Source organism: Arvicanthis niloticus, chromosome 24, assembly GCF_011762505.2.
Source record: "Arvicanthis niloticus isolate mArvNil1 chromosome 24, mArvNil1.pat.X, whole genome shotgun sequence".
Lineage (NCBI taxonomy): Eukaryota > Metazoa > Chordata > Mammalia > Rodentia > Muridae > Arvicanthis > Arvicanthis niloticus.
In genome coordinates, this window is record NC_133432.1 from 4,929,167 (window position 1) to 4,942,813 (window position 13,647).

The following is a 13,647-nucleotide window of genomic DNA, read 5'->3' on the forward strand; positions in this document are numbered from 1 at the left end:
TGGAAACCAGTCTCATGTCTCTCCAGGAACATGGTGGTGGCTTTGAAGGAACTGTCCATCCGGGGTGACTTCCGGACCACTGTGGAATATCTCGTTAACCTTCTGGAGACAGAGAGCTTCCAGAACAACGATATCGACACAGGGTGGCTGGACCACCTCATCGCTCAGCGGGTGCAGGTAAGAGGCTTTGCCTCCCTCTCCCTGCCAGGGGTGGGGTGGGGTGGGGTGGTGGAGATCCGTTTCCCACAGATACTGAGATGTGGAGTCTTTCCTAGGCAGAGAAGCCGGACATCATGCTGGGGGTGGTGTGTGGGGCCTTGAACGTGGCGGACTCGATGTTCAGAACCTGCATGACGGAATTCTTGCACTCCCTGGAGAGGTAGGGCGGGCAGTTCTTTCTTTCCCCTCCTGTGATGTGTGTGTGTGTGGTGTTTGGAAGGCAGAATGGGGCTTTTGTTGTTACTGTTGTTCGGAGATGACTCTCATGATGTGGTCCATCAAAACTGATCCTCCTGCCTCAGCCTCCTGAGTGTCACCATGCTAGGTGGTGGGCTTTGAAGGCAGGTCAGTCATCGCCGAGCTGGGACACCTCTCCTGTGGCCTTTGTTCACACTGCTCAGGAGAGACTGCGGGTGGGTGTAGGGAGGCTTATGGTTCTGGAGAGCCTGTGGGGAGGGTGAAGCCAGCCAGGCGGTTTCTGCTTGGATCATCGTTTGACAGGACTGTCCTATGCACTGTAGGGTGACACGTCCAGCAGGGCAGTGAACAGGGTTCAGGGGGATCACCTGAAAGAGAAAATGGGGGAAACAGGAGAATGTACAGGATGATGGCTTGTCTATAGGCTGATCAAACCGTCATTTTAATTTTTTTTTCACACAGGGGTTATATACACATAGAGGCAGGATGTGGGGAAGGGGATGACGCAGGAGCGTCGGTGTTCTCAGGGGGAGTACAGACATCTTCCAGAACAGAGTGTTGGCTGGGTGAAAGTTTACAGAAGAAGCAGGGAACAGGTCATTGTGACTCTGTCTATGATTCATTTGTGCTTATCTAAGCTGGCACCTTCCACCAAGGCTACCTAGCCACAAGGCCTATGACTATTTATCCAGGCTGGTAAATTTCCACCAAGGCTGGCTGTTTACAAGATCTTATAGCTATTTGTTTTAGGGTTAGTGTTTTTCCACAGAGATCAAGACTTTGTGTTAGCAAGCTTGTATGGCTGACTTAGGCCTATGGCTGGTTTTAGGCCTTCACTGTAGAAGCCAGGCTGCTCCTGGCAACAGTGGAATGTATGTCTCTTGCCTACTAGATGCCAAGGGAGGCCATTCCCCGAGTGTCCCAGCCATAGGAACAAATAGCCCTCTCTTGAGAAGTGTTGTGACAAATGAAAGACAGAAATGTCCCCACAAAAAGCATGGTCACTTATCACCTTTGAGTGACAGACAGCTCACGCGCTAGAGGGTGGCAGGCCACAGACTGGACGTTTTTGCCTCATTTATAAATACACACATATTTATTAATGATTTACTTAATTTTACTTTATGTCATTGACTGGTGTTTTACCTGCATATATGGATATGTGAGGGTGTTGGATCCCCTGGAACTGGAGTTATAGACAGTTCTGAGCCACCATGTGGATGCTGGGAATTAAAGCCGGGTCCTCTGGAAGAGCAGCCAGTGCTCTCAACCACTGACCCATCTCTCCAGCCCTGATCCCACATGTATTTTTTTGTTGAAATGTTTTGTGTTTGTTTCCCAAGCTACTGCACCCTCCTGCCCCACCCTCCCCAGTTCCTGGTTTATAAACACATACCTCCACACCTTTCATGCAGGCTCTCTCCCAGAACAAGGTTTGAACCCGTTTTAAAATGACCCATTCTTCACTAAGCCATAGTCCTTGTTCAGGTGTCTCTGTCTAATCAGGTTTTTATATCACAATACCACAGAACAGGGGCTTGTAAACAACGGAAGACATGGCTTACAGTTCTGGAGGCCGGGACATCCAGGGTCACGCCCTGGGTCAATTCAGTAGGTACCAGTTCCTCTCTGGGATCTGTGTCCCACACTTTTAATAAGACTTGGCTCCATCTGGTTTGCTGATGTCCAGGAAAGGCCAAAGCCAGTCTGTCATGGAGTTCCAGCCTCTTGAGGGCCATGGAAGGTGTCACTGAGCCCAAGAGAGTGCTATAGGGATCTCTGCTCCTTCCTGGACTGATGGCAGGCACGGCTTTTCCTTCAGGGGTCAGGTCCTCCCGGCTGACTCTCTGCTGAACATTGTGGACGTTGAGTTGATTTACGGAGGCGTCAAGTATGTTCTCAAGGTAAGGGCCCGTGCGTCTCAGAAATCCCCGCCGTGCTGAGCCCGGTGGGAGCTTGTTTCATTTCTTCTGTGAACCTGGCGTGGAGTGGGGTCTGAGCAGTGTGTCCCTCAGGACTCGCCGTGGAGTCCACGGTCCACGGCCTTGAATCCTAAACAGTCTTGAGTATAGAAGAGGAATTTTGAGTGGAACCCAAAGAATGCTGAAAGCCACGTCTCGCTGTCTTTTATCCCAAACCATTTGTGTATGTGTGATGTAATACATGTGTATGTTATGAAGATACGTGCATGAGGGTAAGCCTCCGGCTGGTATTTCATTGGGATGGAAGTGTGGAGCCTGGGCCAGAGCTCACTGCACATGCCTCCCTCTTGGGCAGCGCTCACTGCACATGCCTCACCCCTGGTCAGCGCTTACTGCACACGCCTTTCCAATGTCCCAGATCTCTGGTAAGCCTCAGTCCATGTTCAGGTGTCTCTCTCTACTCAGGTTTTTATAGCAACATGCCATAGAGCAGAGTCTTGTAAAAGAGGAAGGCGTTGCTCACGGTTGCAGAGGTTGGGGCATCTGGGGTCATGGCATGGGTCGGCTCAGTATCTTCTGAGAAGCCATTTCCTGGTCTCTAGTGGGGAAATTGCTGTGTATCTTCATGCGATAGAGGAAGGCAAGGGAGCTCTTTGGAGTCCCTTTAAAAATTTTAAATTGCTAGGCAGTGGTGGCGCACGCCTTTAATCCCAGCACTTGGGAGGCAGAGGCAGGCAGATTTCTGAGTTCGAGGCCAGCCTGGTCTACAGACTGAGTTCCAGGACAGCCAGGCTTACACAGAGAAACCCTGTCTCGAAAAACAAAAAACAAAAACAAAAACAAATTTAAATTGAAGCCAGGCAGTGGTGGTGCAAGCCTTTAATCCCAACACTTGGGAGACAGAGGCAGGTGGATCTCTGTGAGTTCAAAAGGGCAGTCTGGTCTACAGAGGGAGTTCCAGGGCTACACAGAGAAATCCAGTCTTGAAAAACCGAAAAAAATAGTTTTAAATTGAATTTATTTATTCATGTGTGTATGCGTGTGTGTGTGTGTGAGTGCCATGACGTGTGTGTGTGTGTGTGTGTGGGGGGGTGTAGGTCAAAAGCAGCCTTCAGGAGTTGATTCTCTTCCTGCCACGTGGGTCCTAGGGATCAAACTCAGCTTGTCAGGCTTGTAACCGCCCTCGTGACGCATGTACCTGAACCAGCGATCCCGCTTCCGAGTAAGATCTCCTTTGAGGCTTGGTTTCGGCATTGGGATGTCGGAGGCACACACGGTTTTAGTGGACCAGGTCCCTGATGAAGCCTCCACAAGATGCCCCACCCAGCGTCCAAGCTGCAGTACCCCACCAGCCACAGTGATGCACGGGCCCTGTCTCTGCAGCCTGGAGCCTGTGTCCACACCCAGGGCCAGAGTAGACTGCTGGCTCGTGGGTGCCCCTCATGGGGATTCTGATCTGAGCCTGTCCCCGTAGGTGGCCCGGCAGTCCCTGACCATGTTCGTCCTCATCATGAACGGCTGCCACATCGAGATCGATGCCCACCGGTTGAACGACGGGGGTCTGCTCCTGTCCTACAATGGCAGCAGTTACACCACGTACATGAAGGAAGAGGTAGACAGGTGAATGAGGGCGTCGGCCATGGCCCCGGGCAGCATGGAGCATGCCCAGATCTTTCTGTGGGAGGTGGAATGCAAAACTGACCTCTGTGTAGGTCTGGGGTTCTCCGGTTCATTGTGGGGCATCTGGAGAGGGTGCACGGCTGGAAATCCATGCACCTGGCAAGAATTGGAGGGTAAGGGACCCCAGGCAACGCCTTTATGCTTACCAGAGGATTTAGAGCCAAACAGGACATAGCAACCAGCTCCGTCATCTGCGGGCTAAGTGAGGAGGTGCCTGCTGCTCTGGGTCTGAGCTGCAGGGCCCACAGCCCTGGAGGGTAGGCGTGGAACAGATGCAGGATTCAGCGGCTGGTTAGTGAGCCACTGTGAGCAGCATGCTCAGCTAGGGATGAGAGGACACTGATGTCACCACTCCTGGGCTTCCAGCCTATTACAGGAGATGATGCACAGGGGCAGGAAGATGGGTGGGAGGATACTGGATGCTGCAAGTTGTAGGCGTGGAGCATTGCATGATGGGTCCAGACACCTCCGGTTCCCATTTGCGTGACCATGCTGAAGTCACAGTGGTACATGGATGACCCAGGTGTAGGAGGCCATCCAGACCTTCACCAAAGAGAACGAGTGTGTGTGTGTGTGTGTTTGTGTGTGTGTGCGCACGCGAGCGCAAAATCAATTAAGAGTTATTGAATAGAATTGATTGATATTTTTTATGGATCGATTTCCCTGTGGCAGGGCCTGGGGGGATTACGTCAGTAATAGAAACCAAGTTTCAGCCAGAAGAAATAAAGGCCCTTATGCCTCACGGAGGGTGACAGAAATGCCTTCCCTGGAAAGGAGAAATTCCCCTAAAGTCTGGCGCCCTTGCTGGGCCTCATCCATCACCCACATCCCCGCCCCCTCCCGTAGTTACCGGATCACTATCGGCAATAAGACGTGCGTGTTTGAAAAGGAAAACGACCCCACTGTCCTGAGATCCCCCTCGGCTGGGAAGCTGATGCAGTACACGGTGGAAGACGGAGACCACGTGGAAGCTGGGAGCAGCTATGCGGAGATGGAGGTGAGCGCAGAGCCTGCCCTGGAGCTGTGGGTCTGAAACCCCGTCCCTCAGCCAATGGGCCTTGGCGCACTCCTTGGCCTCTGAGGTTCAGCCAAACTTGTGATATCCAAAGGATACTTTTAAAGGAGCTCAGATAGTGTACATCTCCTGGGAAGGAGCAAGAACTGCTTAGTGCCAGGTGGTGGCGTCGCACGCCTTTAGTCCAAGCACCCAGGAGGATCTCTTGAGTTCTGGGCAAGCCTGGTCTACAGAATGAGTTCTGGGACAGCCAGGAATACACAGAAAAATCTTGTCTCAAAAAACAAAAAAACAAAACGAAACAACAACAACAACAACAAAAAAAACCTGCTTAGTAATGATAATGCCAATTATTAAAATCACAGGCCATCACAGACTGAGTACTGACCATCCAGTGGCTGCTGATATAAACGCAATAAATAAATAAATAAATAAATAAATAAACGCACGCACACACATATGTGCATATATACATATATGTATATATATACATATATACGCCTATGTATACATATATGTGTGTATATATATGTGTGTGTGTGTGTGTGTGTGTATATACATATATTACATTACTGTGCTGATAATGGACCCTAAGACCTAAAGCATGCCAGGCAAGTGTAATAGCACTGAGCTACACCCCAGCCCCGTTGTTTATAACATCAGCAAGTTCCTGAGGCGGGGACACATGTGATTCCTGTTATATGCATGAAGAAATCAGACCCAGGAGGGCGAGCTGAGGATCTTGCTTCCAGAGAACACCCAGAGCCAAGCTTCAAGCCTGGCATTGGCTCTCCGCTGTGAGGAAATAGAATGGCTGTTATGGAGAGCTGCCTTCCTGCACAGGCCGGGTCCTTCACCTCAGTTATTCTCTATGATGGAGAGGACTAGCCGCCATTTTACAGAGGGGACACCAAGACTCAAAGACAAAGGCAGTGTTTGGAATTCACAGAGGTGACGGATGGGGTTCTTGGGCACAGGGACAGCTGAGCAAGGAGCAGCATTGGTCCTGTGGCTCCAAAGTTGGTACCATGATCACAAACCTCATGTCTTAGGCATCTTCAGACACCGGGTCAGGCAAATGAGTCGCAGGACAGACCTCAGGCAGGAGCTTCCTTTTCCAAAGCACTGGCTGAAGCACGCCCTTAACCACGGGCATGGGTTCCATGTCTGCTTTATACAGCTGCGGTGGGGAGGGCGGCCTAGGGCAGTGTGTTGTTCAGCAATGGGTCGTGGTCTTAGTTAAGGTTTTACTGCTGTGAACAGACACCATGACCAAGGCAACTCTTAGAAGGACATAATTTAATTGGGGCTGGCTTACAGGTTCAGAGGTTCAGTCCATTATCACCAAGGTGGGAGCATGGCAGCATCCAGGCAGGCAGGGTGCAGGAGGAGCTGAGAGTTCTACATCTTCATCTGAAGACTGGCTTCCAGGCAGCTAGGATGAGGGTCTTAAAGCCCACACCCAGAGCGACACACCTATTTCAACAAGGTCACACCCATTCCAATAAGGCCACACCCCTTCAAGGCCACACCCACTCCAGTAAGGCCACACCTCTCCCACAAGGCCACACCTCCTCAAATAAGGCCACACCCACTCTAACAAGGCCACACCTCCCACAACCCACTCCCTGGGTCAAGCATATAGGAAACATCACAGACACGTTCTGAGAAATATGTCCCAAATATGTCGTGGACAACTTTGTCACGTGGACACTGCATAGCATATTTGCACAGACCTGGAAGGTGTCAGTCACTTGAGGTGTTGACGTGAGTTCTAAGCATGGGATGCGAGTGGCTGCCGCCATGACGTGACCTACTGTGTCTCAGCGTTAAGTGTGTGCTGCACTTCAGCAGACCGGTAGTGCCACAGCTAATTCACACCAGCATTGCCACAAACGCACGACAGCTCAGGCATGGCGGCTATGGTGTCACGAGGTTATCAATCGCCGGGGTCAGCGTCCTTAGAGTCACGTGACGGAGGTCTTCCTTTGAAAATAGGAGGGGTCTGTAGCTGCAGCTCAGCGGTAGACCATTTTTCTAGCATGCATGACACCCGGGTTCTGCCCCCAGCCCCACAAATCGAAAAGGGAAAAGCGGTTTCTGTGTCCGTGAAATGGGCGGCACACACACCTGCTCCCTGGCTGGCCTTGTAGACAGAGCCCATGTCTGGATGGCGACCATGCTGGTGCACAGCAGGCTGGGAGAAATGCCAGGTTTCTCGTCTTGTGTGTGAGTGCCACCCAGAGATTTTGCTGTCACCATAATGCAACCCCCGCTCCACAGCCACAAGCTTTCAGTGACTCTGGGTGCCGGTCCCTGGGGAACTCTGACCTATTGTTTCTGGCAAACAGGTGATGAAGATGATCATGACCCTGAATGTGCAGGAGAGTGGCCGGGTGAAGTACATCAAGCGGCCCGGCGTTATACTGGAGGCTGGCTGCGTGGTGGCGAGGCTAGAACTCGATGACCCTTCAAAAGTGCACGCGGTACGTGGGATGCTGTACGTGGGACGCTGTGCGTGGGTCGTGGTCCTCGCTGCTTTGGCTGGCCCAGAAGGTCCCACCGTGTCGTCCTGTTCAGAGAGAACAGACCAGAGTTTCTCCATTCTGTCCGGGCTGTGTCATTCGCAGACACACTAGGCTCAGGTGATGATGGAACATGTCAGCTCTGCCCCTGTCTTCTCCATTCCCTTCCCAGCTCGTAATCTTGCTTGAAGCAAAGACCAAGATCCATGCAGAGCCATGATCATGGCTGTGGTTTTCCCTCTGTCCCTCTCCCTGGCTTTGGGAGCCCACACATGCCTCCCACCCTAGAGCCGGTTCCCTCTGGCTGGAAGGACCTGCCTTGGCCATGGCCTGCCCACTCTCACAGTGACAAGATTTCTCGCCCTGTCTGTGAAGCTGACTTTTGCTTTCTTTCAGTGCTGGGGATAAATCCAAGGTCTTTATCATACTTGGCAAGTACTCCGGCATTGAACTACACCCTGGCCCTTGGATTTAACATTTTATTTTATTAACTGTTACTGTTATTGTTGGTGGTGGTATTGTGTGTGTGTTTGTGTACCATGGTGTGTGAGCAGAGATTGAAGGACAACTTTGGGGAGTTGATTCTCTCCTACTACAGGTTCAGACTTGTATAGCCAGGATTTATCTGCTGCGCTATCTCACTGTCCACATATATGTGTGTGTGTGCGTGTGTGTATGTATATATATGTGTGTATATATATGTCTGTGTGTGCATGCACATATATATATACACACACACACACATATATATATATAAAATCATGCCAGGTTCTGTGAGTGATCTGAGACCGTCACCTTTAAAATACTATTTTGTTCAATTAGTGTTTACTATATAAACCAGATTTTTATCTTTCATGCAGCTTTAGATTCTCAGGATTAGAGATCCTATAAAGGGTTCTCATGTTCCATGTGCCCAGTTTCCCTGTTATTAATTTAACAGTACTTACTGCTAATTACTATTAATGTTTAATTATTGTGACCATACCATTAGTCACAGTGACCCTCCACTGATGCGTTAACAACAGAATACTCAGATTTCCATGTTTTTTAAGATGGTAATTAAAGATACATAACTTACTATCTTCACCCCTCTCTCTTCCTCTCCCCACTATGTGTGTGAGTGTGTGTGTGTGCGTGCACACATGCACGATGTGTGTGCGCGCCCATGTGTGTCCACATGCTAGGGACTAGAACCCAGGGTTTCACGAATGTCAGGTATCATGTACTGAGCTTCCCTGCATGAGTCCTGCCGCTGTCTCCATTGTGAACATCCTGGGTGCTAAACCGGCATTGTTAAGTAAACACCACCACTGTTCAAAACCCTTCTTCTTACTAAAAAACTAAAACCCGGGTTCACTGGATACCCACTTTCTATTCCTCCTCCTCCTGCCCCGGCAGCCATCCCTCTGCATCTTCCCCTAGGGATTCGACACTCCTGGGTTCCTCGGATGACGGGAGTCAGGCTCACTAGCCAGTCTGTCACTGGCTGACTTCGCTTAGTGTAGAGCGTATGCATTGCATGTGCAAGGCCCTAGGTTCATAGGTTCAAGTCCCAGGCCTGGAGAGGTGACTCTGATTAAGGGCAATCACTATTCTTGTAGAAGAACTGGGTTTTGATTCCCAGCCCTCATGTCAGGCAGACATGACCAGTGCCTCATATGGGGCACCTCACGTATGTGGACATACCCCACTCCCAATCCACACAACTAAAATCTTCAATCTAAATTAAATGTAAACATTTAACTCACATTAATGAAGCCAGGCATGGTGGTGCAGGCCTACAGTGTCCGTCCTCCAGACTGGAGCATGAGGGATGTGATGTGGTGAGAGCAGAACAAGGCCAGAACCTACAAAGGAAACCAAGAAGAAAATAGGGAGATAGTCGTTATCAAAAAGAAATTAGAACAAAAATAGAACTAATTCCCTCTAAAATTGGGGTGTAAATTACTATTGATAATATTTAAAATGGCATGGCCCAATCTGGCTTGTTCTTATGGGGCCGCCATGTTCCCAACTAGACAAGGCCTGAGGCCATGAGGGGCAGCGTGCTCCCACCGATGCTCTGCTCTGTCCGAAGCTCAGGCCGGCCAGAAGCTTGGGCCCTGGCACCCATGAGACGGCAGCGTGGGAGATGGCTCTGCCAGTCTATCACGCTGTCTCCACAAAGCCTGGCTGAACCCCAGACAATACCAGCCATTCTCACGGTACCCAGTAGAAATGAGACTCTAAAGCTTAATTATTATCCAAAGGCTTTATACATCTGGAAATGTTCAATTAACAAAATGCCCACACAATTAGCGTTGTTACCCAATACCTAACCTTAAGATATAAATCCTTACCCAGGATTATTCTGGACCCATGCATAGCTCTCCGTGGCTCCTACATCTCTGCTCTCCTTTTAGAGCCTCCTCTTCCTTCTCCTCTGCCTCTCCTTCTCTTCTCCCACATTAGCTCCTCCCACACCAGCTCCTCCCAAACTACCGAGTTTATTGTAAGATGTAGCTGGGGAAATATTCTGCTACAAGTTACCAATTTTATGTCATTCACAAAAGAGATAATTTGAAAACCCTGGATCCAGACTAGAACTTTAGTAACCTTGGGTTTCCCGGTTGTTGTTGTCTCTTGCTTACATCTCAGGTTTCAAGTGAGTAGGCCAGTGGGCTGCATCCTGGTCTGTCTGTGACTTGTCTTCACGTCTCACAGGCTTGCTCATCTGTGACCCGTCCTCGTGTCTCACAGGCTTTCTGTTCTGTCTGTGATCCTTCCTCATGTCTCGCAGGCTCCCTGTTCTGTCCGTGACACATTTTCATGTCCACAGGCGCAGCTGTTCACGGGGGAGCTCCCTGTCCAGCAGACTCTGCCCATCCTTGGGGAGAAGCTGCATCAGGTGTTCCACAGCGTCTTGGATAATCTGACCAATGTCATGAGTGGCTACTGCCTGCCCGAGCCCTTCTTCAGCATGAAGGTGAGGGCCTGCAGGACCGGGTGTGCACAGGGCCCTGTATGGGGCACCATTGTCACAGAAAGGCATCTTAACCAGCTGAGGCGCTTTGGGTGACTCAAATGACCTCTCTGTTTTCATTTCAATCTTGAAGGGGAGAGTGATCATCCTACCCCCTTGCTACAGCTGTCTCTGAAACAAAAACAAAAATAAACAAAGGAAAAGCAGCTGAAGAGAGCCGAGCTCACTCAGGGGTCCAGTGCTTGAGAGCCACGCAGTGCTCTTCCAGCGTGCCCACATCTGATGCGATGCCAGCACCCATGTGGGGCAGCTCACAAGTGTCTGTAACCCCAGCTCTTAGGATCCAATACCCTTTTCTGACCTTGGAGGGCACCAGCATTCGTGTGCACAGCTTACACGCAGACACAGACACATGCATTTAATTTAAAAATAATAAAAATAAACTAAAAAGGAAAAAAAAAAAGGGTAAAGATTTTTGGATACATCTTTGGATTTTACTTGGGGCTAAGCAAGTGGCCCACAGCATAAGCTTGTCATGTGACCTCATTTGTTTTCCCACACCATGATGGCTTTCTAGTTACCCAGAGAGGGTATGGACCCTCCCTGTGTGGGGGAAAACTGGGGCACCCAGACTCTAGGTTAGATCTCCACGAGTCATGAGTGGCTACTATCTGCTGGAGCCTTTCTCCATGAAAGGCTATAGCTTGAGTGGGTCGAGTTGGGTGAGTGCGCACGGCGGATGCACGGGAACAGGGGTGCGCACGGCAGACACCCACTCGAACGGTGGTGTGCACGGCAGACAGGTGGCTGACGCAGTTATCTTTCCGCAGCTGAAGGACTGGGTCCAGAAGCTCATGATGACGCTCCGGCATCCCTCCCTTCCTCTGCTGGAGCTGCAGGAGATCATGACCAGCGTGGCAGGCCGCATCCCGGCCCCTGTGGAGAAGGCAGTCCGCAGGGTGATGGCCCAGTACGCCAGCAACATCACCTCGGTCCTCTGCCAGTTCCCCAGCCAGCAGGTGCATGCCCTGGCCAGCTTCAGCCAGCCCTGGCCAACCACACCTACGCCCATTCTTGTGTCAGGCCTCTCATAAGCTGGGCTAGCACCAAGTGTTGTGGGCCCATGGTTTCTTTTTAACCTTTCCTGTAGAACTCCAGTATTTTCCCCCAAGGGTCAGGCATTTGATGTGCACCCCAGTCCTCTCACCGACCACCAACCACTCAGGCTCGAGGAAGTCACGGGTGCAAATAGAACTAACTCTGTCCTGCTCAGGCTGGCTCAAGTCATTAGCTGTAGAACCTTGTCCCTGGGTCACAGGTTTAAAAGCCCGTAGCCTGTGAAACCATCAAAAAAAAAAAAAAAAAAAAAATATATATATATATATATATATATAATATTATATATTTGTATATATAAATATATATATAAATATATATATTTATATAAATATATATAAATATATAAAGTATATATATTTATATATAGAACATAAAAATTATATATATATATAATTTATATATAAATATACTATATATATTATATATCCTGTTAGTATACTAACTGTTCACTTTCTCTGGCCCATATAGTTTATTTTCCCTCCGCCACTGGAGAAGCTAAGTCAGGCCACTCCCAGAGGTCAACCATTCTAAAGGCGGGAACTGTCTGTTTTGTTTTTTGCAGTGCTGGGCCTCAGGCACGCTAGGCAAGCACTCTCCCACTGAGCTACATCCCGAGCTCCTGAAGGTTGGAAATAATTGTTCAGCCATGTAGAGGAATGAAGTTCTGACTCATGCTCCCTCCAGGATAAGCCTTATGCTAAGGGCAAGGAGCCACACATAGGAAATGTCCGGAACAGGCGATCAGTGTAGACAGGAAGTCGTTAGTGGCTGCCAGGGGAGGGGCCGGGGGAGGGGCGAGGACTGGCTGCTTAAAAAGGATGCTGGCATGGATGAGTGACAGGCTCCCCACTCAGCAGATACACCACAGCTGGAGGGGAAGGCAGTCGTATCCCAGCCAGAGGTGATGAGGCCCCACCGAGAAAGGGATGCGCTTGGAACTTTTCTGGAATTTCTCAAGTTTTAATTTTCTTTAAAAATCCATTCTTGGGGGAGGGGGATGCCTTGAGCCGGCTCAGCAGGTAGAGGTGCTTGCCAAGCAAGTCCAGGGGCCTGGGTTGGAAACTCAGAACCCATGTCAGGGTAGAGCCGATTCCAGGAAGTGATCCTCTGACCGCCACATGTACAGTGGTGCATGTATCCTCATATATATCACACGTGTGTGCACACGCACACACATACGCGCATACATACACACACGCACACTCACACTCATACACGGTCACACACACATACATACACACGTATACACACTCACACATAGTCACACAGACACAGTCACACACATACACACATGCACATACACACATGTACACACGCACATGCACACACACATAAGTCACACACACATACGCACATACACACACGCACATATACACACATACATACACACACATACACACACTCATCACTCACACTCATACACAGTCACACATATATGCACACACGCATACACATACACACAGTCACACACATACACACACATATGCACATACACATATGCGCACACACCCCACAGTAATTTTAAAAAACAGGCATACCAATCACAGGAACTCTGACCCCTCCCCTCCTGACTCACACGGTTGCCTGACACTTCGTCCTCTTCTGGGTCCTGTCTGGGGTGTGGATCAAACCATCATACAGCTCGATCACATCTTTGTGAGACTGTTGTCATTTTGGGCCCCTGGGTCCCCAGGGAGACATTGAAAAGGGTGAATAGGGATGTTACGCAGAGGCCAGGTGGCTTGGGTCTTTGAGGACAACCAGTCTGGGACCTCCCTGGGAACCCATGGTGGGTCCCCTCATAATGCTACCCTGTAGTGACTGGATCATGAGGTTGCAGTGGCCTGACCTGTTTTGTGTTCTCATCCAGATAGCCACCATCTTGGACTGCCACGCCGCCACCCTGCAGCGCAAGGCGGACCGAGAGGTCTTCTTCATGAACACACAGAGCATCGTGCAACTGATCCAGAGGCAAGTGCATCCCAAGCCCTCTGGGGGCCCGAGTAG

At 50.0% G+C, this 13,647-nt stretch overlaps 1 protein-coding gene and 1 long non-coding RNA gene across 5 annotated transcripts in view; one reads left to right on the plus strand and one right to left on the minus strand.

Annotated features, from left to right (window-relative positions):
- Nucleotides 1–13,647, plus strand: part of Acacb (acetyl-CoA carboxylase beta) — a 109,721-nt gene that overhangs the window by 54,048 nt on the left and 42,026 nt on the right. For 2 of the 4 annotated variants that reach the window (XM_076922462.1, XM_076922464.1), the window contains 10 exons: nucleotides 27–177; nucleotides 276–379; nucleotides 2,240–2,321; nucleotides 3,814–3,959; nucleotides 4,866–5,016; nucleotides 7,386–7,520; nucleotides 10,378–10,524; nucleotides 11,352–11,540; nucleotides 12,203–12,265; nucleotides 13,511–13,611. In XM_076922462.1, the coding sequence (XP_076778577.1) occupies nucleotides 27–177; nucleotides 276–379; nucleotides 2,240–2,321; nucleotides 3,814–3,959; nucleotides 4,866–5,016; nucleotides 7,386–7,520; nucleotides 10,378–10,524; nucleotides 11,352–11,540; nucleotides 12,203–12,265; nucleotides 13,511–13,611 (1,269 nt within the window). The remainder of the gene's footprint in view (nucleotides 1–26; nucleotides 178–275; nucleotides 380–2,239; nucleotides 2,322–3,813; nucleotides 3,960–4,865; nucleotides 5,017–7,385; nucleotides 7,521–10,377; nucleotides 10,525–11,351; nucleotides 11,541–12,202; nucleotides 12,266–13,510; nucleotides 13,612–13,647) is intronic. The other 2 variants (XM_076922463.1, XM_076922465.1) reach the window with 1 other exon arrangement.
- Nucleotides 7,507–10,338, minus strand: LOC143437590 (uncharacterized). The gene is made up of 3 exons (XR_013106977.1): nucleotides 9,899–10,338; nucleotides 9,308–9,406; nucleotides 7,507–7,606 (listed from the first exon to the last, which is right to left on the minus strand). It is a non-coding gene; the product is annotated as an uncharacterized LOC143437590 (long non-coding RNA).